Consider the following 24,474-nt stretch of genomic DNA (forward strand, 5'->3'; position numbering starts at 1 on the left):
CACTCATTCTGTACATAGCCTGTTAATGAGTAACCATACAAGTTCAACCCTAACAACAAAATATAAAATGATAAAATGACGAGTGCAGCTCGAGTTCAACCCCTGAGTTTACTATTGAACAATTCAACAATAATATACTGTATATACTGTTTTCCTCCACTTCATTAAACATTCCCACACATAAAAATTTAGTTCAAACGTACATTTTCTGTAATACAAATAAATGTATCCTGCATATTGAGTATAGGTTCATACTATAAAATGTTCAACAACACTGCAAATACACATGTAAAAACTCCCAGTAAAACTAGAGCATTCTATATGTTACATGCTGTACATGTGCTTGCGCTCAACTTGTTGCTGCACAATAAATTTACTGTGGGATCTGGATAACTGCACCTTCACTGGGACTTTACGTAGTTCCCCATGACAATGATCTATAATAACTAATCCATGCGTGCATTTCCTCATCGCGATCTTAATCCAGAATGAGAAAATAACTCAAATTTCCTACAGGTGTGATGAGTCTGACGGCAGCAATCGATCTCAGATGAGCAGAGCCAGGATTACTGGTATTCTATGTATTTTTAAATTTAAAAAAAAATCAAACAATGAAAAACACCTTTTTACAGGTTTTAACCCATTTTAGACACTTGATAAATATCTCATAACAATCTCAGGAATTACTAGAATGAGTTTTGAATGTAAGCCTCCTGGTGGTGAATATGAATCACATGAGATGACTTTGCATTTTAGCATCTGCAGTTTTCTATGTTTACATTATCTTTGATTATCTTTATGTGATCATATTATCTTTGAACCTGATGCCTAATTTTGTTCACAAATGTAAAAGCACCCTAGTAACTTAAGGCAACCAAATACAACTGAAACGTTTAAAACGTCTTTATTTTTACAAAACACTTTATGAGCTTGTTGACACAAACATTCCCAACTGCATAATAATATTTTCTGGGTGATTTACAGCATTAATGGGGAGACCTTATGTTGACCTTAGCGCCGTGAATTTGTCTCTGTGAGCTCGGTGAGAATATGTTCTAACACATTAACCACAATGTGCTTCACCTGTTCCAAAATAACCGACATACGTGCTGAAACACAACCAATGATGAAAAAAAAGTTTATCAAGCAGAGTTGTTCGTCTTTCCTGAAGTCGTCTGTCTGTAACCGAGTGACCTGTAAGAAGATATAAGAAGAAAACACAATATAATAATACAAAATTACACATATGAATTCTTACTGTTATAAGAAGTGTTTTAGTAGATCAGTGGTTCAGGTACAATGCAGTCATTTCCAGAATAAAAGAAAAATAAAACAGATTACTGGGCTCAAATTTACAGGTTCTTGTTTTCCAGATTTTCTTGCTTCTTTGTATTTCATACAGTAAACGAATATGTATGATCTCAGTCTTACCTTCACCGGATTGCAGAATACAAAACCTCATCATCTGTCAGTTGTGGTGCAGTACCTGAAGTGGCCACTGCTCTCCCTGAGCAGATGGAAACTCCTGCTACTGAAAAAGCAAAGCAAACACATTCAACTACCAAAGCATCCAGGGTGGCACCACAACCACGTGACAAGTTTGGAGAGTTTATTGTCGTATTTTGCTATTGTTGTTGTTGTTACAGCACAACTATCAAGTCGACCTTTGTCTCATTTTAGCAGAAGAAGTGAGTGCAATCATACCCAAAATTTGGTGACAATCAACAAATTCATTCATGACATATGGCACTTTTTGAAGAATGAGCCACGCCCACTGAACTTTGGCAGCCAATTCCAACTAGAGTCTCACCTGGGCTCAGGGTGTAGTAAACCTGTGTCGTTTCATCGTCCTCTGAGAGTGGAAGACATAAACTCAAATTAATGTGTGACATTGGTAATCATGATGTTAACATCGATCATGAAGGACGAGATCATTGTAGCCATTCGGTGGCTTGAATCAAGCTCATCTACAATTTGTTTAGGTTTTCAATCATGATTTGATACCAACATTTGTATTTCGGCTTGATAATAATGCAGGGATATTTTGTTAGCTTTGGCCTTCTTCTTCAGCTCAAACAACCCCAGAAAGGAGGAGAAATGTGCCTCTCCTGCAGTATACTGTATGTATGTGTTTGTGGCTTCTTCCTCTCATCTCCAAAGTCTCAATCCTGTCATAGTGAATGGTTTGTTATCACTCCCCAGTATGGAATGCAGCCATTGTATTTTGTAATCATTTTGTTCTTTCATACCTACTTCTTAATTTATTATTTCACCTGAATTCTCTTTGTATCATTTATAGCTTCTACACTGACAAACGGAAAAAACACTCTTTCTTTTTCTGTACGTGGTTTGCTGGTGTGGTTTGAGAAGATCGAAGAGGAGCTGCATGATCGTCATAGTCTAAATACATATCACAGATACTGTGACAGATACTGATACAGACACGACTAGTAGTCATGGTTTTGCACATGACGTTTAAGAAACGTCTTCACTGCCGGTTTCAAGAATAAATCCGCAAAGCGATGCCCTTTGAGGCGGAGACATTTATTTTTAATAGCTACGTGGTTAAGTAAATATATTGCACACACAAGTGTTTTACCCCATGGAGGTTAAAATACCTTTTGTCTTCCTTTGTTTGTTGACAGTGGCGTACGTCAGCTCAGCGAAGCAGGCCCCTACAGGCACTCAAACATTATAGAAAATACAGAAATAATGTATGTTGACAAACAAGTAGGTTTACAGAATATACAGCATATGTTACAAAACTGGGACAAAATGAACTGAAACACCCCTGACTTCCAGCAAGCTATGCACTGTTGCTATCTGAATTCCCCTCCACAGCTGATATGAAGCCATCACCCGAGGCCAAACAGTTTTCAGCTAAAGCCTTTTTCAAGTGTGACAAGAGGTGAAAGTCAAATCAAGTGGAGCAAGTTCATAGTCCGTCATGTTCATCTGCCGCTATGACATTACAGCTGTTTCAGGCTCAGAACTTACCAGTCAACCTTTGTGGCATATTATTGGTCATTTGTCAAGAGTCTTAGTCATCCAGGTCATGGTAGTTGATTGAAGTTGATTCTCAGGCAACTGGACTTAGTTGCTAGTAAGTTATTCAGAACTGAAGGAGCCCCTTGGATGAGAGGCTGAACATCAAGTTTTTACTACCAAGTCCAGTTGCCTGAAAATCAACTTTCCTTTGATTGATTGCTGATATTGAGGTCCATCAGGACAAAAACCTCACCCCACCAAAACAGCTTCTTCCCCTCTGCAGTGGGCCTCATCAACAAGTCCCTGGTCACCCACTGACTGATCAATCAGATCAAAATTGATCTTGCACATCTGTACTTGTAACTTGCACAGATTACACTTTATATCTTGCACATTTTGATACACACTCCATTTATATACACCCAAAGCTATAGTGTACATACTCCATACTCCAATCCCCATAAACTCTCCATAGACCCATTCATCTGTACAATTGTTAATTGTATTTATACTTTCTGTCAATAACGTTGTATGTTGTAGTTTTCGATTTATTCCTTTTTGCTCTTAATATGTTGATTGCACCAAGTACCAAAACAAATTCATTGTAAGTGAAAACCTACTTGGCAATAAAGCTTTTCTGATTCTGATTCTGATGTAGATAAATCCTCACCTGGCTGATGCTCACGTGGTTGATCTGAAGACGTTGATGTTGGTCCCATATAGGAAAAGCAGAGTGCTGCTAAAGTGCAGAAGGGACAATTAATAGCATCAAATTGTTTAAAGAAGATTGCTCCAAAACAATACATCGAATAAAAAAACATCCACAACTAGAAGACACAAGACCCTAAGAACCTCCAAGAAGTTTCTCAACCTCAAGGACTACAACATCTTCTCAAGTAACGACAGACCAGTGTTCCCACCACCCCGGAAAGAAACAATCCAAGGCAGAAATTGAAGTCACCTAGGCCTCGAGCACTTTGCAGCAGAGACGCTGGTGAGAAGTTTTTGTAAATGTAAAACAGTCCCACTGCCAACAGCAGAGCCACCAACAGAGACGTGACAGCTATCCATGGTGCATTATGGGAGGAGGGATGAGTCTCTTTGTGACATTCTGGATAACGGAAAGAGCGTTCTGTAAAATGACAAGATACATAAAACTTCAGACAGAGGCCATGCCATTCAAATTATTGATGATGTCTAATAATAATGTCTGAGGTCTTACCCGTGACCATCATCAGGCTCTCTGCTGATTGTCCAGATCCAGATATGTTGCACCTGTAGAGTCCTTCATCAGACTTGGAAACAGCAGAGATGGTGATCTGTGCTGTAGAACTTTGCTGTAAGAGACGGCCATCTTTATAGAAATCAGCCGGCAGATGGGAGGAAGCAGAGTTCCTACAGCGCAGAGTCACGGCCTCTCCCTCCATCAAAGGACGGACAGGGCTCTCCAGGATCACAGAACCATCTGAAAAAAGTGTTTGTATATGAATAATTACTACAAACTACTATAATCTATAAGTTCCATATCTGAACTGCACCTGTGACGGTGATGTTGACCGTGTTGCTCCTTCTCCCTCCTCCCTCACACCAGTACTCCCCGCTGTCAAAGGTGAAGCCAATCCTAATGTTGTGTCTCCCAGAGTTGTGGCTGCAGGTGTTGATTCCCTCCCTGGTCCTCCAGCACACTCTCCACCCAGCCCATCCATCCAAGCTCTCACAGTCTAGAAAGACCGACTCAAACTCGAAGACCTGCAGTCTGGATGGAACGATGAGACCCAAAGCTACATCGGAGACAAGATTCCAAAGCAAGCTTCAGTGCAAAGAGTACTTGGTACTTGCAAAGAGACTAAGCTTAGCCTGATAAAGGTCTTTGACAGGATGGATACGTTAACCTGAACCCATCTTGGCCTGACTGGAATGGATTATGTTAGTAATCGTGCAACTTTCGAAACTTCGAAATGACAAGAAATAAAATGAGCTGTATGTTTTATAGATGAATGCGAAAACTAGTTTACACAAACTGTAAAGGTATTTGTGTGTGTGTTAGTTACCGCCATCCTGAGCTTTAGAAGCCGACAGCAACCAAACATTCAGTGCTGTGGAAAGACAAAGAAAGCATCGTGTCAGACATAAACACTTTGAATTTGTGCTTAGCTTGTTCATTTTCCTGCTGTCAACTACAAAAGGAATGAATTATTGCCAGATTCAGTTTTTACTTCAGGGGAAATGACCAAATCTATGGAAAACTGACCCCAACTACCAATTTTAAAGAAAGGCTTTGAAGCTGCCAGTGGATACAGATGAGCTCTAAAGTGTAACAGGTCTGTCCCTGTGTCATCCCCCAAACTTCAATACAGTTCACTTCAGCATGATTGGAGTAAAATGAATAAAACAGACATATAAATATAACAGTACAGACAGAAGTATGCAAATGAGAGAGAGAGGTCAATGAAAACAGACTTGCTGAGAAGCGATCATGTGCTTCATCTTCCCTAATCAGCCTCAGTAAGTTAGTCCATTAATGAGCTGTGCTAAGTTCACACAAATTCTTTATCAGTTTTGGAAGCCCCATACTCACTCAGTGTGAAGCAGAGTGCTGTGACCATCATGCTGTTTCCTGCTGAATGAACATCAGACTGACAGATGTTGAGCGAGCTTCGTCTTCCTTATTTCTGGGTCTGATGCAGGGGCTGGTTTGACCTTGCTTCAACACAGCAGCAGGGATGATCTGATTGGTTGAAGTAAACCTCAGAGGGCGGGGCTAAGGCCTGGCTGTTTTAAATTATATATGATCAAATCCTACTTTTATCCACCAATATTTTCTTAATCAATTAAATTCATATCAGTGACAAATCTACTATTGATCAGTCATGAACACCCCTAATTCATACATTGCACAGTGGTTTTGATCAGCACACAGCAAATTCATTACTGTTATCAGGCCGCAGCCAATCACAGTGAGCGTGGTGACGAGGTCATGCATGTTTACAGGCATGTTTGGACAAATAAATGGACACTCGCCAAAGAGAGACTAGATTTAGAGCTGTAGAGCTCGTAGCTCTATGAGATAATGTATCTTGTATAGACACAGTCTGGCGTACGTAAATGTCACGATGACTGTTGATTCACCTTTGCCGACGACATCTGGAATGGGAAGCACTGGTCAGGCTACTGCAGTGTGAAACGAATTTGTGTAGGAATGTACTGTATGTCGCAGAGAAGGTGGCAAACTGTTTAATTAAAACAAGGAACTACTAGGAGGGGAAACGCCCATGGATTCTTTGTTGTGGGCAAGACTGGTTTGCTCAGATTGCTGAAGATGGTGAAGATGATAGAATTAGTCTAGAGGGGATGCATGTGTTATCTTGACGCATATTTCACAATTAGAACGTAAAGAACTTCATTCTTTTAGTCACATGATAGCAGGGCAGCTTGAAACTAGTGATGTTGTGACGATGGACAGAATGTAAGAGGGAAGTTCACAAACAATTCACGACGGGGAGCTTTTTGATATTTTAACTTTTTAGCAACCAGCTAATAATCAACCAGCAAGTGTGTTTTTGATTGCTTGAGAAGATTACGACTTTAAAACCACATGATGGATCATTGACAGACACGTCATGACCTAAATTAATGAATGAATGAATCCTGTTCTTATCATTGCCAGTTGATGTTGCGCAATCAAAATATAGTTTATAATCACTGGACCTCCTCAGCTTCTCTGCTTGGAGGAGTGAACGTCAAGGGAAATCTCAGCAGCACAATCTGCCCCAGAGGCTCCACACAAGGTAAGAACGCAAACATTTACTATCTGATGCAATTTAAGTAATATTTGTTCACATTTCAAAAACACTGATTCAACTTTACCTCAGGTAATTTGAATTTGAGGTTAATGTGGCAGCAAATACTTGAAAACACTAAGTAAGAAAATATTTGATATCTATCGGCTCTTTTTTACTGAGATGGATCCACATGTGCTGAAATGTATATTCGGTGAGTGTTTTGCCCTGATATTGTTGTTATAAGCTCAATGAAGTCATTGGAATATCAGATTCTCTGAATTAAAGTTGCTTTTCTGTCCATTAACCTTTTCTTGCCTCAATTTACAGCGTTAATACAAATATTTGAGTGAAAACATGAAGTTGATTGTTAATTTCAAGATTCAAACCAGTTTAAACATACAGAAGCTGCAGAAACACATTGGTGGATTAGAGAAGTTTGGTTCTGGGTTTTATTATAATGATCTGATCATCTAAATAGTCTTCAATGCTTTAGTTTTTGCTGATTTGCCTTTTTTAAACTGCAGATCACAGACTCTACATTGCTGTAGTCGGTCTCTTCGCTGTCCCCTCATCTATCGTTTCCCCGTCTGCGGTCATGACTCACATTATGAGCATACACTCTACATAGTTCTGCTTTTGGTTTCATCACTATATGATGAAATAAAGGGGTCAGGTTTTATCGGACTTTCCAGGAGGACATGTGACAGCTTCACAAAAGAACTGAATTAGAGAATGAAAAACAAAACCACCAAGGATCATCTATTGTGTGTGTGTGTGTGTGTGTGTGTGTGTGTGTGTGTGTGTGTGTTTCCTCCACTAGGCGTCACTGTTCTGCTGCTTAAGATGTCCCAGCACCATCCTGCTTCTGCCCTGAAGGAACATCTGGCTGAATTTCTGGAGGACAAAGACTACAAAGAGCTGCTGCACACTGTGAAGAACGGCCTTCCTCACATCAACGCGTCGCATCATGTCGCTATCGTCGGGGCGGGGATGGCCGGACTGACAGCAGCCAAATTACTGCACGACGCAGGACACAGGGTACAACAAAGACTAACTCTCATCACAAAAGAGTGATTACTATGAATTCTTTCTTCTATTAAGATTCTTTAGGAGAATGAGTGCCATGTTGTTTTGTTGTGCTTGAACAGGTGACTTTGTTAGAGGCCAGCGGTCGAGTGGGAGGACGAGTAGAGACGTACAGGAATGAAAAAGAGGGCTGGTACGCTGAAATGGGAGCCATGAGGATCCCAAGTTTTCATCAGTAAGCAAAAATGGTTGTCAGTTCATGTGTCAACAATTTCTAATGAGGTGCATTTACATGTATGACTAGAAATGCAATTAGAGAGTTGCTATGCCAAATGCAATAAGCTCTGCATGTTTTCTGTAGGCGGCTCAAAACATTTCTTGTGTTGTTGCAGCGCAACCATCAGGTCAGCACATGTCCTTTTTGCAGTTGATGTGAGCGCAATTGTGCACCACAACTGGTGACAGTAAAAATGATATAGTCACTTTTTGAAGAATGAGCCACGGCCACTCAACATTATAGCAAAAAACAAAGGAATGTCAAAAGACTAAATATGAACCAAATCAGATTACAATTGTTGAAGTCATCACAGACAACAGATGCACAGACACCAGTGATTACTATCAATATAATAAATCTAAACAAATGTTAAATTTGACAGTATGCTGTATGTTTGTGATCGGGAAGATATAACTCAACCCTAGCTTGGTTTAATGTACTTAAGTTACTGAGGTTTGCACAAGAGTTACTCTAGAGCAGGGGTCGCCAACACGTCGCCGGGTCGCTAGCGGTAGCTCCCGACCCGGTTCTGAGTAGCTCGCCTGAGGTTCAAAGAATTTGAACTTGAGGAATTCATTTTTGAGGAATTCATGCGTGTCTCATTGCGAACGCGTCTGTGGAGCGCCATTTCACCAAAGTCCACAGCAACTTTTCACGGGACTTTCCGGCTGCTAGCAGGTCGTCATGTGTCGTTAGCGAAGGTGAACGATGGGAGCCGGCTCCGGTCCGAGAGCCGTCTTTATTTTTTTCTGCAACTTAATACAAGACAGAATGATAGGATGGTCTTCTCCTTGCCATGAACACGGGGAAGACTGAATGTTTGAACTGATGTTCCGTTCGACCGATTCACTTGAAGACAGACAAGGATCATAACATCAAGCAGGGAGGGGCGGGGCGTGCTAACGGTCTACTACAGGACAGATCAGGACAGAGAGAAGCAGAGATGAGTGACAGCCGGGGGGGAAAAGGGAGCAGCATTTCGATGCATTTTAACAATTGTGACAACATAAAGGCAGAATGCAGAATGAAGCCGTCACGTCGAGCAGGGTCCACACAAAAACCTTCACAGACATGAGAACCGTGCATCCAACAGTTCAGTTGGAAGAAAAAAGAAGCTCCAGCCAGGCTCTCAATCCAGTCTATGTTCTTCCAAACAGGAAAACAAACACATTCCAAAACTGTACGACTTTGAACGTGCTTCACTGCAAGAACATTCCAGAACTATTTTAATTCCTCATGAAAACAGTACCACACTCTCTTTCATCTCACTAACATCGAGAATCAGCCATGTGGACAAATGTTACTAATAATGTAAAACATGAGTAGCTCACGCTCACACTTTTATTTTGTCAAAGTAGCTCCCAGAGACAAAAAGGTTGGAGACTCCTGCTCTAAAGTCTAAAATCAAGCTAACAAAACAAATTAAAGCCTTGAGAAATTCTACACCCCAAAGAAGAAATATGGAAAAACTCAAGTAGTTAAAAGCACTAAAAGAATACTCAAGTCCAAATGTACTAGTACCTCAAAATTGTAACGCAACATAAAGGCCATCATCTATTCTCTCTACAGGATTGTGTTGTCGTTTACTAAATCTCTTAATGTCAAGCTGAACGAGTTCATCATGGATGACGGCAACACTTTCTACCTCATACACGGGCTGCGTAAGAGAACACACGAGGTACAAGCGAACCCTGACATACTGCAATACAAGCTACCAAAAGGAGAAAGAGGCAAGTCTGCGGACCAGCTGCTGAAGCATGCTCTGCAGAAGGTAGGAAAAGAGGGACGGCAGGTATGCAGCTTGTTCATAATCCAAGTCTCAGTCAACTTAATGTATAGGAGACTGGCAAGCTGCAACATCAAATAAATTATTTTATGCTGTAGGTGCGAGATTTCGTGGTGAAGCATGGCTGCAGCGCTGCATTGAGACAGTTCGACCACTATTCAGTAAAGGTAAAGTATGACCGATTTTCTCATGTCATAAACAAGCAGTGAATATAATTAAGTCCTTAGCACAGAGACATAAGTGAAGGGAATTGTAAAGGACCGAGGACGAGGCCCTGAGGAAATCACTGCAATCAGTGATTAGGGACAGCTATGGTGAGCAGAAAATAGAAGGCCTCCACTTGTATAAGGCCTCCAGTGGAAGCCTCCACTGTATAAACATCTGGCCAACTGTTTCTATAGGAATATCTATTGAGGGAAGGTGGTCTTAGTGAAGAAGCAGTGACGATGATCGGAGAGCTGCTGAATGAACAGAGCATGATGTACACAGCGCTGACCGAGCTGATCTATGACCAGAGTGACATCAGCGACGATACCAAGTAAGAAAACTCAACTGTAGATCCATAAACCGACAATTGTTAATGCTACATGGAAGAAGAAGACTTGATTTGATATGTTTTTGCATTAACAGTTAGACCCGAAGAGAGCAATGCAAAAACAAAAAAGTAAAAATACAACATTCAATGGAAAAATTTGAATGTTGTTGGAGTTGTATATTGGATTTAAATTTAAATGTACTTGGTTGCTTTCCATTTTTGTGTCGGATATCATGGGATTCACACTAACCAGTGGACACCACAATTTCTATGTCAAAATATTAATTAATGTCTTATCCCTTTAAAGGTACTATGAAGTGACTGGTGGGTCAGACCTTCTAGCCAAAGCTTTCCTTGGTGTGCTCGATGTCCCCATCCTCCTCAACTCCAAGGTCAAAAGCATCAGTCAATCACATAAGGGAGTGATCGTATCTTACCAGACAGACGATCATTCCTCTTTGACTGATCTATCTGCAGACCACGTCCTGGTCACAACCACAGCCAAAGCAGCCCTCCTCATGGACTTCCAGCCACCTCTTTCACAAGAGAAGATGAAGGCCCTGAGAGCGGTGCACTACGACAGCTCCACTAAAGTCATCCTGACCTTCAGCGAGAAGTTCTGGGAGAAGGACGGCATCAGAGGAGGGAAGAGCATCACTGACAGACCATCTCGTTACATCTACTACCCCAGCCACAGTTTCCCAGGTTTTCCCAAACATTGGTGTCCTGCTCGCCTCGTACACTTGGTCTGATGACTCCCGCCTCTTTCAAGGTGTGAGTGATGAAGATCTGAAAGAGCTAGTTCTGAAAGATTTGGTGCAGATCCATGGTGAGTACGTTAGGGATCTGTGCACAGGAGTGGTGGTGAAGAAGTGGAGCCTGGATCCTTACAGCCTGGGCGCCTTCGCCCTCTTCACACCTTATCAGCATTTAAAATATGCTAAGGAGCTGTTCAGAAGGGAGAAGAGGGTGCACTTTGCGGGAGAACACACCGCATTTCCTCACGCGTGGATCGAAACAGCCATGAAATCTGCCATCAGGGCTGCAAAAAACATCAACAGAGAGGCAAACCTGAACCCGTGTCCATGTAAGATATGAGTTGTAAGGTTGTTTGCTTACAGGCAGAATTCTTTAAGTTTAAGGTCACAGGAATAACTTTTCATATTTCTGGTTTTGTTTCAGTACCACTTCAGTACCACCTAGCACTCTTTGTTCTCTTGTAGCCGGCTGGGATTTCTCTTGTTCAATGTTGTACTTCATTATTAGATCATTTGTACTTCATGTCACAAATTTTATTTGTATGCCACACTGGTAGCACAGTTTCTCTTTCCATTCCTTAGTGCTGGCAGCTGCAATCAGGCTGCCAATCAAATACTACAATCCATTCTTCCACAACATGATTTGGTTTTAGACACATTTATTAAATACAAAATTGAGATGTGCAGTAATTTGAGTTGAGCACTGTGAGCCTGAGGAGAGATTTGGTTCCAGATGCCGACACCTGCACTTTCTTACAAAATTAAAACAGACGTATAAACACAAACTGTAAACATGTACAAAACAGCTTTCCAAATGTATTCTGTATTGTATTCACAGATGAGATGCTTCATTTTTATGTTTTCACGCAAGCACTTTTTTAAAGCACTATTCCAATTTTACAAAATGTTACAATTTTCTGGAAAATCAAATCCAAACTAGGTTTATATAAGTTTGAGTATTCTGGAGATGTTTGGTGTTGACTTTCTGGGTTTGTAGTCCTATTGACTCAATCTGCAGCAACATGATTCCTGATGTTTCTTGTTCTAATAAAATATTCCCTAATCACTTCTGTTTCAAATTATTTTTCACACGAAGAGGACCAGAACTCAGTACCTTCTAGTTGTGACACAACACAACCACAAAGCAAAGAAACATATCAATAGTAACATTACTTACATACAGTGTACTGTATGTAATAACCACTTAATTGTGTTCTTTTTCTCATAAGAAATCACGTCTGTAACCGCATTTCAATCAACTACTCATTTAAATTATAATTCATGTACAAATGATTGAAATTCAAATGTACTTCCAAAATCTAAAGTATGATATATAGAGGAGCAGGTGGTGCTATGGCACTTAAGAGTTAACTTGTACGATGAAAAAATCTCGTTTTGGCACTGGTAAACACAACAACTTTGTTATTTCAAACTGAAATAAACGTAACACAAAAATGCTAATTATCTATTTTTAGGAGTCATTTAGGGATACATACAAAATGTTTGTATAAGATCTCCTGTCACATGAATAGAATCATGTATGCTAATCCTAAAGTACTGTCAGTTTGTAAAACCAAGACGTCAAATATGTTGATTATTTATGTGTTTGTTGTTTCTAATTATAATTCTTATTATTTCCTAAGTACAGTGGTTTTCCACACAGAGTGATGCATGGAGTGTGCAAATGAAAGCAAGTTTTGTGTGACAGTATAAAAGTCAGCATTTCTTTATCAGAAGTATTTAAAAAATAATAAATAGATCGTATGATATTCACTCATGTGTCAAATGTTGTTTTTTACGTTACTAATAAACTACTCTATACAAGATGGCAGCAGATCAACATCAGAGTCCTCAGCACCTCAGACTGTTCTGAAGCGGATGCTAGATATGTAAATGTAACAAGCAAAAGAGTTAAGAGCAGCCCAAATCAATTCCTCATAATGCTACGCACATTTTGCAGCCAAAATGTCATTTCTTGCACGTTACTTGGCTTGAAGCTGTACTCCTGCACTTAAGGAGTGTTCCTCATGGCACTATTCAAGGCCCAGTGAGAAATTAATCCCATGAACGATTCCAATGATGATAGGTTGCCAAGCAACGAGGTATCTGAGCCAATCAAGCAGTTGTCCATACAGAACATGCGTCTTCTCCCAACTGGCCAGACAGGAAGGAATTAAGGAGCATGCTCAGTTAGAGGACTGATGACAGGAGACACTTTGCAACAGTACAACATCTTCATCAGATTGTCTCTGTGTAAAAGGATACGGGTTGTTCATCATCCTCTTTAAGTCGACCTTCTCATTGCAGTAAGGACAGGTTTGCTTCTTACCCACAATGCACCAACCGCGGATGCAGAACTCGTGGAATCTTAGGGGAGGGGGAAGTTAAGGCACAATAATGGCCATTGATCTAGTTTTCTTTCGCAATAGGGTCTTAAGAAGGAAAAGTGAGCACAAAAAGAGGGGGCAATGAAGGACAGAAGGAGGGAACAAAAAGCAGCGTGGCTGAGTTGACAATGGACATGGATGAGCACTCTGCTGTCCTACGTGGGACCACAAGGATACATGTGTCCACAGGAGAGCTGGTAGGTGTCTTCTATGAAGCCTTCGTCTTCTACATCTACCAGGATTCTCTGACCGCACACTGCACAGATGTCGTCAGTCAGACTCCTGCTGGGCATGCCACCTTTGCTGTAGTACTGAACACAAACAAACAACAATGTATTATATTACATGTATAACATATTATGCGTTATGTATTACAACTGGATAAGAAAACAACATTCAGTGTCTTGGTAAGTTGTTGGGTTTGTAGAACAGCTTTGGCTGGAGGGACGGAGTACTATTTCTCTTTTACCCCGATGGTGGAGGCCATGTAGTCAGAGCAGATCTCTGCAAAGTCTCTGCCCATGACGCCATAATACAGCCCATAAAACAGCATGATGACCCCGATGTCCATGGAGTCTTCCGCTTTGATTCTAAAGAATGATGGAAAGAAAGGATTGAGAGTAAAAGAGAACAAGGAAAGACCCTCTGCATCTCCAGTCTGTCTCACTTGCCAGGTTTCCCTTGGTGGTTTTGTGCAATACCCTATGCAAATTATTTTAAAGTCTACAAAAGTCTCACCTGCTGTTTCCACAATGCTCACTCCTGTACAGAAGTGCCATTAAACATAGAAGTGGATTTATTGTCTAATGTCGCTTGCTTGGCGTCTCATGTCGCGATAAACAGAAACGCACAAAAATTCAATCTTAAATCGACATGCCTCAAGCGGTATTTATGCAAAACATGTCGTTTCCATTTCAAGTTTGAAATTTCATAACAAACATAGGAAAACAAAAGTCAACACAGCACATGACTCACCTGAAGAAAATGTTGAAGCCAAACATGGTGAACATGATGGCCAAGTAGCCCAAGACTCCCACTGCATAACTCAGCTTATAGATCAGCAAGAACCACTTGTACACCATCCTGAAACCAAAAATAAGTTTTTGTCTTTTCCACCTCATTTTAATTTCATGCAAAATGTGGAAAGGTTTTCGTTTCTTGTTTGTATTGTAGTTTACAGTAAATGTGGACATCTAGTAGTTAGTATGAGACGGTGCAGCTGTCAAGTGATTTGCCACTTGTTTACGGAATGTGCGATTTTCAAAATGGAATTGAGAGACAAAAATAAAGTTGCTCCTTTTTGCCTGCTGCGTGCTTTAACTCTTCCCCCTTACCTGGGCGTGGCGCAGGACAGCGGCTTGCGAGTGGCTCTGAAGATGATGTAGCTGGTGATGACGGAGAACATGCCCCACATGGACAGAAACCTCCACCAGTATAGTTTGATGGTGAAGTACAGTGGGACGACCCACATCTGGACCAGAGTGACCAGCTGAGCGCACACACACACAAACATGGCTGTACTATTCATTCACATGATGAACGACACACAAAATACACACGACCACCATTCACTACATACACCATTTAAGACATTGACAGGTTAAACATAACAAAGTTCACATTTTATTTTTTGGCAGATTGATTGATAAGTTCTGAGCCAATGCGAGGTTGGAAGCGAGCTGGGGTACCAGATTGTTTGTAGAGTTGTCAGAAGAATTAAAGTATTGAACCTGAAATTCAAAAGCATTACCAATATTCCTTTTCCACTGCATCGATGCATTTGGTACATTATACATACAACCTCAGATCAGACCAGACAACCCGCTGAATTTAACCATAATACTAAGAGGAAGAAAAGAAAGTAACTAGGTTTCCCTTAGTAGCGACCAGCAAAGAGGAAGAAGCCCAGCGCCACAGCCTGGAGCGGGTGGCAAGTACCGGCACCAGGCCGAGGGTCTACCAGTACTGTCACAAAAAGTTGAAAAGAACTTTGAAGAGAATGTTCAAGAGGGCCTAGAACCATTGAGAGGTAATCAAGCGGGGTCCATGCGGTCTGCCCTGGGGACTCGTCCAATGAATCTTTAAGATGTGTCAGAATCCTAATTAGATTTTTTTTTACTTTTAATGGACTCATAGAAACCATACTTATATTTCCTAATAATTCATATATTAGTTTGCACATTTTTCTGTCAATGTAGGCTTTCCTTAAGAATCCTATACTTCACAAATATCTGCGGGCGACCAACTTCAGCCTTGCACTTACATTGTACGACCTGTGGTGTCGCTGTTTCCACTGCACCAGCACGATCTGCGCCACCACCAGCGTGGCGATGAGGATGAGGACCATCTCTGCATGCATCGCCTCGTGACCCCTGTGCTTCACGTGCAGACGCTCGTGCTGAACCCTGAGCAGACGAGAGCAGCAACAGAAGAATGTACGTGAAAAAGATTTAATTAGCTATTAGATTTTAATAATTACTACTACTACTACTAATAATAATTAATAATTAGTAATTGCGTCTGGTTGTCAACAGTGTTTGTGAATTGTGTCTGTGATTGTCTGGTGATCATGGGTGGTTGCTAAGCTGTTCTGAGAGATAAATAAGGTGTCACTGTTATTGCAATTATGGGTGACTGGGCAAGTCTACATGGCTAAATTGTTTCTCAGTGGTTAGCATGGCAGTCTGAGTGGTTCTGTAAGGTTTTGTTGCTTTAATGTTTGAGGCAGTTGTTAGGTGTAATGGTTTCTATGGCAGTTCAGGGTGGTTAACTTGTTAACACCACAGCACGAGTGCCAAAAGTAGCAGCAGTGATACTAACAATACAAGTCACAGAGTTAGTAATAGTCTGTGTAGGATTAACAGTGGTACTAGTAACACTAGGATGGTGCTGGTAAGAGATGTGTAGGAAAACACACAGAATTCATAGAATTGTTTTTTTTAGCAGAGTGGAAGAGAAAACCGTTGACTCACTTCCAGTTTTCTCTGTGGGTCATCCTTAGCAGATCGTCCTAAAACAGAAATAGAGAAGAGCGAGAGGCGTCTCAGCGGGCAGATTATGTAGGTTACAATGACCTACACTATGACTACATATGACTCTCTGAAGTCTGAAGTCATATTTGTGATTTATTCATCAATTGATTTAAACTTTTCACAGGTATTTATTACAACTTCCTCCTCACAACATTCCTCATCCCTGTATTTTTCTGCCAACAGTGACCCTAATCCTGCGGTAGTCTTCTTGCATAAATGTTTTTTTCCCCTAATCACTGCATTTTTTAGGATGGAGGAGGATTTGTTTCCATCATTCTTCTCTTGGCGACTTCTGCCTTTATTTCCAGTTAATGTTTTTGTTTACCTTATTTTGAGAGTTTGCTGTCTAGAATCCCTATTTCAGAATTATTCATTTACTGCAAAAAAAAAGTATATATTCTAGAATCAGAAACATTTAAGAAAACAGGATATCCGGCAGGTTTGCAAATAATCCCAGTTTACAAATCAGTGCAGTTTACGGCACATAAAATGCAATTGGAATCAGGTGTAGAAACAGATTTTAAATCAGGCGTTTGTCAACAAGTCATAGTGTGACTGATGAGTTGTTATTTCGCCTCATCTTGGCTCTTCGTCGCTGCCACGTCGTAACAGCGGTTTGTTGACAGTAACAGCTGACCTGGATTAGCATCTTTCACACTCGTCAGCTACCGAGTCCACGTCATTTCCACGCAAACATTTCTTGACGTGGTTTTGCGTCTTGTCTGCAATTCCTTACCTGAGGTTGAACACCCGCCATTCTGTTTTATTTTTCAGCCGGATAGCAGAAGCTAGCAGCTCCAGTTACAGCACCGGGTACGGAACGTGAACACGGACAAAATTGACGAGAAAATTGAAACGGGCGCTAAATGTACCCCAGCAGCGGAAATACATCAATAGTGAATTTACTGAATTCAACAAATATTGATCCAGCCTTCACGTCAACATTGCATTTGTGTACAAGAGGCACACATGACTGAAAACAAGGAATTTAAAAACATACAAGGTTTGATTGCATTGGGTTCTCATTGATCACACCCACACCTCTCTGAACACCCATGTACATGTACACATGTAGTGCGTAGGAACATAGTAATATCCAGGTCTCATTACACAAGACAGGTAATTGTTATTGATCAAATAGACAATAGGTGTGAAATCTTGACTTAACCTTTTCATTGAAACCATAAGCTTAAGGGATAACTCAGACAAATTCAGGTTTGTAGTTTTATTTATACACAATACAATGTTTTTTCACAGAAGGTTCCAGTGATGTCTTCAGTTTGATTCATTTTAAAGGAAAGTTCTGTGTTTTATTTTACTACAAAAGGTCTGTTCACTGCAATTACCATAAGTTGCAGTTGTGTTTTCATTTACTAATTATCTTATTTGAATTTTATAAACAGAACATGTTCACAGACCTGTTCTTGCAAATTGTTAATTAAATCTAGTGGGCACTGGATAGTTACAGTGGAGAGGTGCTTGAGATTATCGAGGGCAGCTCCCCTTCCCAGACACCCAGCCCATCCTACACCTTCCAGAACCAACTGCAGGTCCTCCCATACTGCTCCATCAGTTCCTGCACCTTTGATGGACACACCGCCTCCTATCTTAAGAACCCTTTGAGTCCACAACCATGGTCTGCAGCAAATTCAGGCTCTCTGGGCCAACAGCTCAAATTTTGGGACCGAGTAAGTATTTGGACCTACAGTCATTCAAACCTGGCAATCGGCATTAGTTCAGATAAAACCAAACAAGACTTTTCATTCTATGTTTAACCCTCATATTATACTCAAATTTACAAACTTCTTGACCTTGGGTCAATTTGACCCAAGCTATTTAAGACTGATTGTTGAGGTCTATGTGGTAGGTACTTTATTTATCTTTGACCATCTAAACAGCACTTTTAAAAAAACAATAAAATAAAATATTTCAAGCATTTTCCTGTTTGCAAATTGTGAACACACTTAAGTAAAATCTGGTGCAGTGCTGCTCCATGGTGCCGGTGGATCATCGCTGCATACCTAGTGGGAGAAATCAGGATGAGCCAACATGAAGGCAAACTGGCTTAGAATTGGTTCACAAAATATATTTCCGCTCAGACATCCAAGGAAGGTTTGGGCCATCTTTGGTCTCTCGACCTCTGGTGGAAACTACGAATGGCAGGAAAAGACTTCATCACAGCGAGGGCGTACCAGGTCAAAGGTTGGATCACTAGATCCATTGGTGGATGAGTTCAAACAAACCTGCTTTCAGGCTGCAACGTCGTCATTGAGAGTGCTGACCATGGTCTTCCTCCAACCTGAAAGTCAAACGAAAGTTGAAGATTCACCTGAAGCCAAAACTCAGATATTCAAACGATTTTCAATGTTCGCTCAGACATCCAAGGAAGGTTTGGGCCATCTTTGGTCTCTCGACCTCTGGTGGAAACTACGAATGGCAGGAAAAGACTTCATCACAGCGAGGGCATCGGGGGCAAAGGTCGGATCACTAGATGCATTGGTGGACGAGTTCAAACAAACCTAATTTCAGGGTGCCACGTTGTCATTGAGAGCGGTGACCACGGTCTTTCTCCAACCTGAAAGTCAAACGAAAGTTGAAGATTCACCTGAAGCCAAAACTCAGATATTCAAACGATTTTCAATGTTCGCTCAGACATCCAAGGAAGGTTTGGGCCATCTTTGGTCTCTCGACCTCTGGTGGAAACTACGAATGGCAGGAAAAGACTTCATCACAGCGAGGGCGTACCAGGTCAAAGGTTGGATCACTAGATCCATTGGTGGATGAGTTCAAACAAACCTGCTTTCAGGCTGCAACGTCGTCATTGAGAGTGCTGACCATGGTCTTCCTCCAACCTGAAAGTCAAACGAAAGTTGAAGATTCACCTGAAGCCAAAACTCAGATATTCAAACGATTTTCAATGTTCGCTCAGACATCCAAGGAAGGTTTGGGCCATCTTTGGTCTCTCGACCTCTGGTGGAAACTACGAATGGCAGGAAAAGACTTCATCACAGCGAGGGCATCGGGGGCAAAGGTCGGATCACTAGATGCATTGGTGGACGAGTTCAAACAAACCTAATTTCAGGGTGCCACGTTGTCATTGAGAGCGGTGACCACGGTCTTTCTCCAACCTGAAAGTCAAACGAAAGTTGAAGATTCACCTGAAGCCAAAACTCAGATATTCAAACGATTTTCAATGTTCGCTCAGACATCCAAGGAAGGTTTGGGCCATCTTTGGTCTCTCGACCTCTGGTGGAAACTACGAATGGCAGGAAAAGACTTCATCACAGCGAGGGCGTACCAGGTCAAAGGTTGGATCACTAGATCCATTGGTGGATGAGTTCAAACAAACCTGCTTTCAGGCTGCAACGTCGTCATTGAGAGTGCTGACCATGGTCTTCCTCCAACCTGAAAGTCAAACGAAAGTTGAAGATTCACCTGAAGCCAAAACTCAGATATTCAAACGATTTTCAATGTTCGCTCAGACATCCAAGGAAGGTTTGGGCCATCTTTGGTCTCTCGACCTCTGGTGGAAACTACGAATGGCAGGAAAAGACTTCATCACAGCGAGGGCATCGGGGGCAAAGGTCAGATCACTAGATGCATTGGTGGACGAGTTCAAACAAACCTAATTTCAGGGTGCCACGTTGTCATTGAGAGCGGTGACCACGGTCTTTCTCCAACCTGAAAGTCAAACGAAAGTTGAAGATTCACCTGAAGCCAAAACTCAGATATTCAAACGATTTTCAATGTTCGCTCAGACATCCAAGGAAGGTTTGGGCCATCTTTGGTCTCTCGACCTCTGGTGGAAACTACGAATGGCAGGAAAAGACTTCATCACAGCGAGGGCATCGGGGGCAAAGGTCGGATCACTAGATGCATTGGTGGACGAGTTCAAACAAACCTAATTTCAGGGTGCCACGTTGTCATTGAGAGCGGTGACCACGGTCTTTCTCCAACCTGAAAGTCAAACGAAAGTTGAAGATTCACCTGAAGCCAAAACTCAGATATTCAAACGATTTTCAATGTTCGCTCAGACATCCAAGGAAGGTTTGGGCCATCTTTGGTCTCTCGACCTCTGGTGGAAACTACGAATGGCAGGAAAAGACTTCATCACAGCGAGGGCGTACCAGGTCAAAGGTTGGATCACTAGATCCATTGGTGGATGAGTTCAAACAAACCTGCTTTCAGGCTGCAACGTCGTCATTGAGAGTGCTGACCATGGTCTTCCTCCAACCTGAAAGTCAAACGAAAGTTGAAGATTCACCTGAAGCCAAAACTCAGATATTCAAACGATTTTCAATGTTCGCTCAGACATCCAAGGAAGGTTTGGGCCATCTTTGGTCTCTCGACCTCTGGTGGAAACTACGAATGGCAGGAAAAGACTTCATCACAGCGAGGGCATCGGGGGCAAAGGTCGGATCACTAGATGCATTGGTGGACGAGTTCAAACAAACCTAATTTCAGGGTGCCACGTTGTCATTGAGAGCGGTGACCACGGTCTTTCTCCAACCTGAAAGTCAAACGAAAGTTGAAGATTCACCTGAAGCCAAAACTCAGATATTCAAACGATTTTCAATGTTCGCTCAGACATCCAAGGAAGGTTTGGGCCATCTTTGGTCTCTCGACCTCTGGTGGAAACTACGAATGGCAGGAAAAGACTTCATCACAGCGAGGGCGTACCAGGTCAAAGGTTGGATCACTAGATCCATTGGTGGATGAGTTCAAACAAACCTGCTTTCAGGCTACAACGTCGTCATTGAGAGTGCTGACCATGGTCTTCCTCCAACCTGAAAGTCAAACGAAAGTTGAAGATTCACCTGAAGCCAAAACTCAGATATTCAAACGATTTTCAATGTTCGCTCAGACATCCAAGGAAGGTTTGGGCCATCTTTGGTCTCTCGACCTCTGGTGGAAACTACGAATGGCAGGAAAAGACTTCATCACAGCGAACGAAACATTTTACCCTTAAGGTAAAAACCGTGACCAAACTTGACTGACCTTGCTGACATTACAGCTAAAGGGAAAAGCCTTGAATGATGCGTCAAGTTTCCTCTTTTGGTTTAGGTTCTAAGGTGCTCCTGGGTGCGGGGGAGGTGGGGTTGCAAGGTTCTGTGACAAAAAAATTTAGTTATTCAAGTGAAAACTACAATACATCATTGGACCACCAGCATCCCCACATGTGTGGGGGAAAACCTGCACCCTTTCATATATGTGAACTGAAGTGTGCTTTACAATAGACATGCTTCTCTGTTCCATAATGAAGACAGAATTAAGTTAAGACTTCGTTCAGTCGCTGTTACCTTCATTTTGGGTGGCATTTGCCCTCCGACACCGGGTGTGCCCGACAATGGGGAACAGGTGCCAAATGGCCGTTAACGTGTTCAGGCGCTGCCGTGACCTTGGCAGGGCGTCCTGTGGCAAGGCGACGCCTCTCACCCAAGCACACCCTACGTCTTGACCTGACAGATGCCAAGCTGGTGTTTGTGCTGCGACCAAACACCCGCAAGGCTGCCATGACCTTGGATGGATCTTCTTTGATTTTTTTGAAGGCCTTTACTGCAGCAACCGCCGAGGCAGTGAACGACGAGTCGCTGTCGATCATGGCTGACAGCTCCTGGCACATTTCAGCAAATCCTATAGCAGCGGCTTGGTGCTTGGTCAGTTTCCCTCTCGTCTTGTCCCCCATGTCACGGCATCTCAACGCGTCAGCCACGTCCATGTTGTGGTTGTGGTGACTGCAGATGGTCGCCATGGTAGGAAAGGTTGGCACGTGAGGGTCTGTGCTTCTGATGAGACATTTGAGGCAATTTACTTTTACTCTTTGCTGCGTAGGACCGGACAGTGCTTAATGTGGGGCGGGCCACAGTGTTATGGTTGTAATGGGACTCACTTACAGACTCTGCCTGCCTCTGCTCACTTGAGTGCGTAGGAGTGTCACAGTCATCTTTGCAGGGCAGTTTGTGTTCTTGCTTCTGCTTGGCGCTTTCTCACTGCCCCGAGGTCTTGTGTTATGCTGACACCTGAACTCCACCTTAAAAGTACAACACAGGCGTTACTGCTAGGCTGTTAGTCATTAATTCATCTGCAGTGGCCATCGTAGTTGGGAAACAGTTTATTCTCCCAACTTCAGTATGGACACTAATTATAAGTTGATTCAAGTGTCCTCCAAACTGTAGGATGTTCAATGCAAAGTGTCTTCACCTTGAAAAGAACTTTCTGGCCCTTTCTTGGATGTGTTCTGTCCACCCTCCAGGTGACTCTGTGCAATCTCAGCCACAGCTTTATTTCATCCTCTGTCGACAGGGCCATTCGAAAAGCAGCCCTGAAGTTCACATGATCAGCAGACTCACTGATAGTCTTGTAATTGCAGACATGGTAATCATAGCCCTCTGGCAGGTAGTCCTAAGAAACACAACATTTACAAATTAGAAAATACGTCCATTTGTGCATGTGGAACAATGATGTGTATGCATGCTTCTTATGTTTGCAAGGTTATGAGTATTTGTACAGAAAATGGACACTCGGGCCTTGAGTGAGACCTTCAAAGCAGGAAACTCCAATATGTTCCTCTTATTGGCGTTGATGCAGGTAAACCTCTTCTCATTTTTCTCACAGGGCTTCAGTCTCGCTATCAAGGTCAGCTTCCTGAGGAAAAAAATCATACATGTTGAAACTTTCCTGTTCCTAGTAATGATCTATTGTAGACATAACAGATATGAAGACACTTGCTCCAGCTGACTTAAAATAGATCGAAAATGCCACGTGCTACCCTAAAGGTGTTATTTAAGGCTAGTTTGTGACGAGTCATCTAATTAAGAAATAAAATGGCCTGAACTAGGGGCAGCAGCAACTTCAACTTAAGGGCAAAACCTGGATAAACCTCAACTTTAAGTTAATTAGGTTGCATTTTATTTGTGGGTGGAAAACCGAGATAATTGGCCATTTTCTTCTTCAGTTGACCGCGTGTTGCTGAAAGGGTCAAGGCTCGCGGCAGTTTAAATCAACTTTCCGGCATTGGCTCGCGCAGCGCGTGCGGCATGTCTACCGAAGGACCGCTGAGGAGTTCGAAGTATCGCGACAACACACGAGTGCCACCGCGTTATCCACCACTATTCTGTTTAACCGGGGTGAACAACGGCTAAATGTGCATCCAACAGTACTTCAAGTCGTTTTGATAACCTCACGCTGATCGATTTTAACGGTTAAGTTAAGCGCTTAATGTGCTCGAGTCACGCGGTGCCTCTTTCAGAAAAGCGAAGCAATCTGCCGCCATCGGTCACATTATGCACTCGTCGAGCACAGCGACCAGTCAAAAACGCGTCTACACAGCACGATTAATCAGTAAAGTCATACATTTGAGGATGAAAACTAGAGTTTGAATAAATATTTACCGTCTCAACACTGCATCTTCGGCACTTCCACCGTCCATCGCAGCACGAAAATGCTGTTTCCGGTTTGTTTTCACAATTTAATGCCTCTCGTCTTCTTCTCTGGCGTGTAAAAGGTTTCCGCTCTCAAGATATGTTCTTCTCCCCGTGGCCAAAACACGAATAGCAAGTGATTTGTTTGTGTGGTACTACTGCCACCAGGTGGTATGAAAAAGAAAAGGAGAAAGAGAGAGAGACTCGGAGCTAGAGAGAATCATCAGCAGCACCAGGCAGATCAGCCAATCAGCTCACTCCTCCTCTCCCCCCCTCCTCCTCCTCAGCCTGCTGCTGGTGCTGCTGGTGTTGCCGTGACGATGATCTCCCTCCTCCCTCCTACACAGAGAGAGAGAGAGAGAGGAGAGCGAGAGCAAACAAGATGCTATCATGACTCGATGGCTCGAGGCTGGAAAGCACACACACACATACACTAATCGCCTGCTTCTTAGGAAAACATGGTGAGTGGCGTCTCTCTTTTT

General features: G+C 42.2%; 3 protein-coding genes, 11 non-coding genes and 1 pseudogene across 38 annotated transcripts; 1 reads left to right on the plus strand and 14 right to left on the minus strand.

Annotated features, from left to right (window-relative positions):
* Positions 1–879: 879 nt before the first annotated feature.
* Positions 880–5,649, minus strand: LOC143010553 (low affinity immunoglobulin gamma Fc region receptor III-like). The gene is made up of 10 exons (XM_076162926.1): positions 5,567–5,649; positions 5,040–5,084; positions 4,527–4,769; positions 4,211–4,453; positions 3,950–4,120; positions 3,659–3,727; positions 2,619–2,675; positions 1,811–1,852; positions 1,487–1,531; positions 880–1,194 (listed from the first exon to the last, which is right to left on the minus strand). The coding sequence occupies exons 1-10, from the start codon at positions 5,595–5,597 to the stop codon at positions 1,064–1,066; spliced, it is 1,077 nt and encodes a 358-aa protein (XP_076019041.1). The 5' UTR covers positions 5,598–5,649; the 3' UTR covers positions 880–1,063.
* A 1,048-nt stretch (positions 5,650–6,697) lies between these two features.
* LOC143010544 (L-amino-acid oxidase-like) lies at positions 6,698–12,007 on the plus strand (annotated as a pseudogene).
* Positions 12,008–12,383: 376 nt separating this feature from the next.
* rnf175 (ring finger protein 175) lies at positions 12,384–17,395 on the minus strand. The gene is made up of 9 exons (XM_076162909.1): positions 17,308–17,395; positions 16,512–16,549; positions 15,803–15,944; positions 14,874–15,028; positions 14,515–14,622; positions 14,009–14,129; positions 13,717–13,850; positions 13,418–13,519; positions 12,384–13,306 (listed from the first exon to the last, which is right to left on the minus strand). The coding sequence occupies exons 1-9, from the start codon at positions 17,326–17,328 to the stop codon at positions 13,186–13,188; spliced, it is 942 nt and encodes a 313-aa protein (XP_076019024.1). The 5' UTR covers positions 17,329–17,395; the 3' UTR covers positions 12,384–13,185.
* Positions 17,396–17,781: 386 nt separating this feature from the next.
* Positions 17,782–24,076, minus strand: LOC143010652 (uncharacterized). Of its 25 annotated transcripts, none has more exons than XM_076163080.1 (14): positions 23,963–24,074; positions 23,111–23,216; positions 22,773–22,973; positions 22,466–22,602; positions 21,872–22,357; positions 21,570–21,680; positions 20,750–21,081; positions 20,473–20,528; positions 20,197–20,252; positions 19,921–19,976; positions 19,368–19,699; positions 19,091–19,146; positions 18,815–18,870; positions 17,782–18,592 (listed from the first exon to the last, which is right to left on the minus strand). In XM_076163080.1, the coding sequence occupies exons 1-5, from the start codon at positions 23,998–24,000 to the stop codon at positions 21,874–21,876; spliced, it is 966 nt and encodes a 321-aa protein (XP_076019195.1). In that variant the 5' UTR covers positions 24,001–24,074; the 3' UTR covers positions 17,782–18,592; positions 18,815–18,870; positions 19,091–19,146; positions 19,368–19,699; positions 19,921–19,976; positions 20,197–20,252; positions 20,473–20,528; positions 20,750–21,081; positions 21,570–21,680; positions 21,872–21,873. The 25 variants fall into 25 exon arrangements, with proteins under 25 accessions (XP_076019195.1, XP_076019187.1, XP_076019186.1 ...); XM_076163072.1 differs by adding an exon at positions 21,303–21,358 and having other exon boundaries at positions 17,782–19,146; positions 20,750–20,805; positions 21,026–21,081; XM_076163071.1 differs by having other exon boundaries at positions 17,782–19,146; positions 20,750–20,805; positions 21,026–21,081.
* On the minus strand, positions 18,663–18,755 carry LOC143010770 (small nucleolar RNA SNORD14). The gene has a single exon (XR_012964858.1). It is a non-coding gene; the product is annotated as a small nucleolar RNA SNORD14 (small nucleolar RNA).
* Positions 18,940–19,032, minus strand: LOC143010763 (small nucleolar RNA SNORD14). Its single transcript, XR_012964852.1, has one exon. It is a non-coding gene; the product is annotated as a small nucleolar RNA SNORD14 (small nucleolar RNA).
* Positions 19,216–19,308, minus strand: LOC143010771 (small nucleolar RNA SNORD14). Its single transcript, XR_012964859.1, has one exon. It is a non-coding gene; the product is annotated as a small nucleolar RNA SNORD14 (small nucleolar RNA).
* LOC143010772 (small nucleolar RNA SNORD14) lies at positions 19,493–19,585 on the minus strand. The gene has a single exon (XR_012964860.1). It is a non-coding gene; the product is annotated as a small nucleolar RNA SNORD14 (small nucleolar RNA).
* On the minus strand, positions 19,769–19,861 carry LOC143010773 (small nucleolar RNA SNORD14). The gene has a single exon (XR_012964861.1). It is a non-coding gene; the product is annotated as a small nucleolar RNA SNORD14 (small nucleolar RNA).
* On the minus strand, positions 20,046–20,138 carry LOC143010774 (small nucleolar RNA SNORD14). The gene has a single exon (XR_012964862.1). It is a non-coding gene; the product is annotated as a small nucleolar RNA SNORD14 (small nucleolar RNA).
* LOC143010764 (small nucleolar RNA SNORD14) lies at positions 20,322–20,414 on the minus strand. The gene has a single exon (XR_012964853.1). It is a non-coding gene; the product is annotated as a small nucleolar RNA SNORD14 (small nucleolar RNA).
* LOC143010765 (small nucleolar RNA SNORD14) lies at positions 20,598–20,690 on the minus strand. The gene has a single exon (XR_012964854.1). It is a non-coding gene; the product is annotated as a small nucleolar RNA SNORD14 (small nucleolar RNA).
* On the minus strand, positions 20,875–20,967 carry LOC143010766 (small nucleolar RNA SNORD14). The gene has a single exon (XR_012964855.1). It is a non-coding gene; the product is annotated as a small nucleolar RNA SNORD14 (small nucleolar RNA).
* LOC143010767 (small nucleolar RNA SNORD14) lies at positions 21,151–21,243 on the minus strand. Its single transcript, XR_012964856.1, has one exon. It is a non-coding gene; the product is annotated as a small nucleolar RNA SNORD14 (small nucleolar RNA).
* Positions 21,428–21,520, minus strand: LOC143010769 (small nucleolar RNA SNORD14). The gene has a single exon (XR_012964857.1). It is a non-coding gene; the product is annotated as a small nucleolar RNA SNORD14 (small nucleolar RNA).
* Positions 24,077–24,474: the final 398 nt, after the last annotated feature.

This window comes from Genypterus blacodes, unplaced genomic scaffold (assembly GCF_046128005.1).
Source record: "Genypterus blacodes isolate CSIRO-AG114 ecotype Tasmania unplaced genomic scaffold, CSIRO-AGI_Gbla_v1 ptg000129l_1, whole genome shotgun sequence".
NCBI classification, from domain to species: Eukaryota; Metazoa; Chordata; class Actinopteri; order Ophidiiformes; family Ophidiidae; genus Genypterus; species Genypterus blacodes.

Bases quoted from the DNA above. Each gene is read 5' to 3' on its own strand.
- LOC143010652 (XM_076163092.1), bottom strand. From the start codon at position 24,000: ATGGACGGTGGAAGTGCCGAAGATGCAGTGTTGAGACG. The intron at 23,217-23,962 runs GTAAATATTTAT...TTTTTTCCTCAG, and splicing joins GAAGATGCAGTGTTGAGACG to GAAGCTGACCTTGATAGCGA. The intron at 22,974-23,110 runs GTCTCACTCAAG...TGTGTTTCTTAG, and splicing joins TGGAGTTTCCTGCTTTGAAG to GACTACCTGCCAGAGGGCTA.
- LOC143010553 (XM_076162926.1), bottom strand. From the start codon at position 5,597: ATGATGGTCACAGCACTCTGCTTCACACTGA. The intron at 4,454-4,526 runs GTGCAGTTCAGA...CACTTTTTTCAG, and splicing joins GGTCAACATCACCGTCACAG to ATGGTTCTGTGATCCTGGAG. The intron at 1,532-1,810 runs GTGAGACTCTAG...TTGCTTTTTCAG, and splicing joins TTACTACACCCTGAGCCCAG to TAGCAGGAGTTTCCATCTGC.
- rnf175 (XM_076162909.1), bottom strand. From the start codon at position 17,328: ATGGCGGGTGTTCAACCTCAG. The intron at 16,550-17,307 runs GTAAGGAATTGC...TTTCTGTTTTAG, and splicing joins TGGCGGGTGTTCAACCTCAG to GACGATCTGCTAAGGATGAC. The intron at 13,520-13,716 runs GTATCCTTGTGG...CCCTCCCCTAAG, and splicing joins CAGCTCTCCTGTGGACACAT to ATTCCACGAGTTCTGCATCC.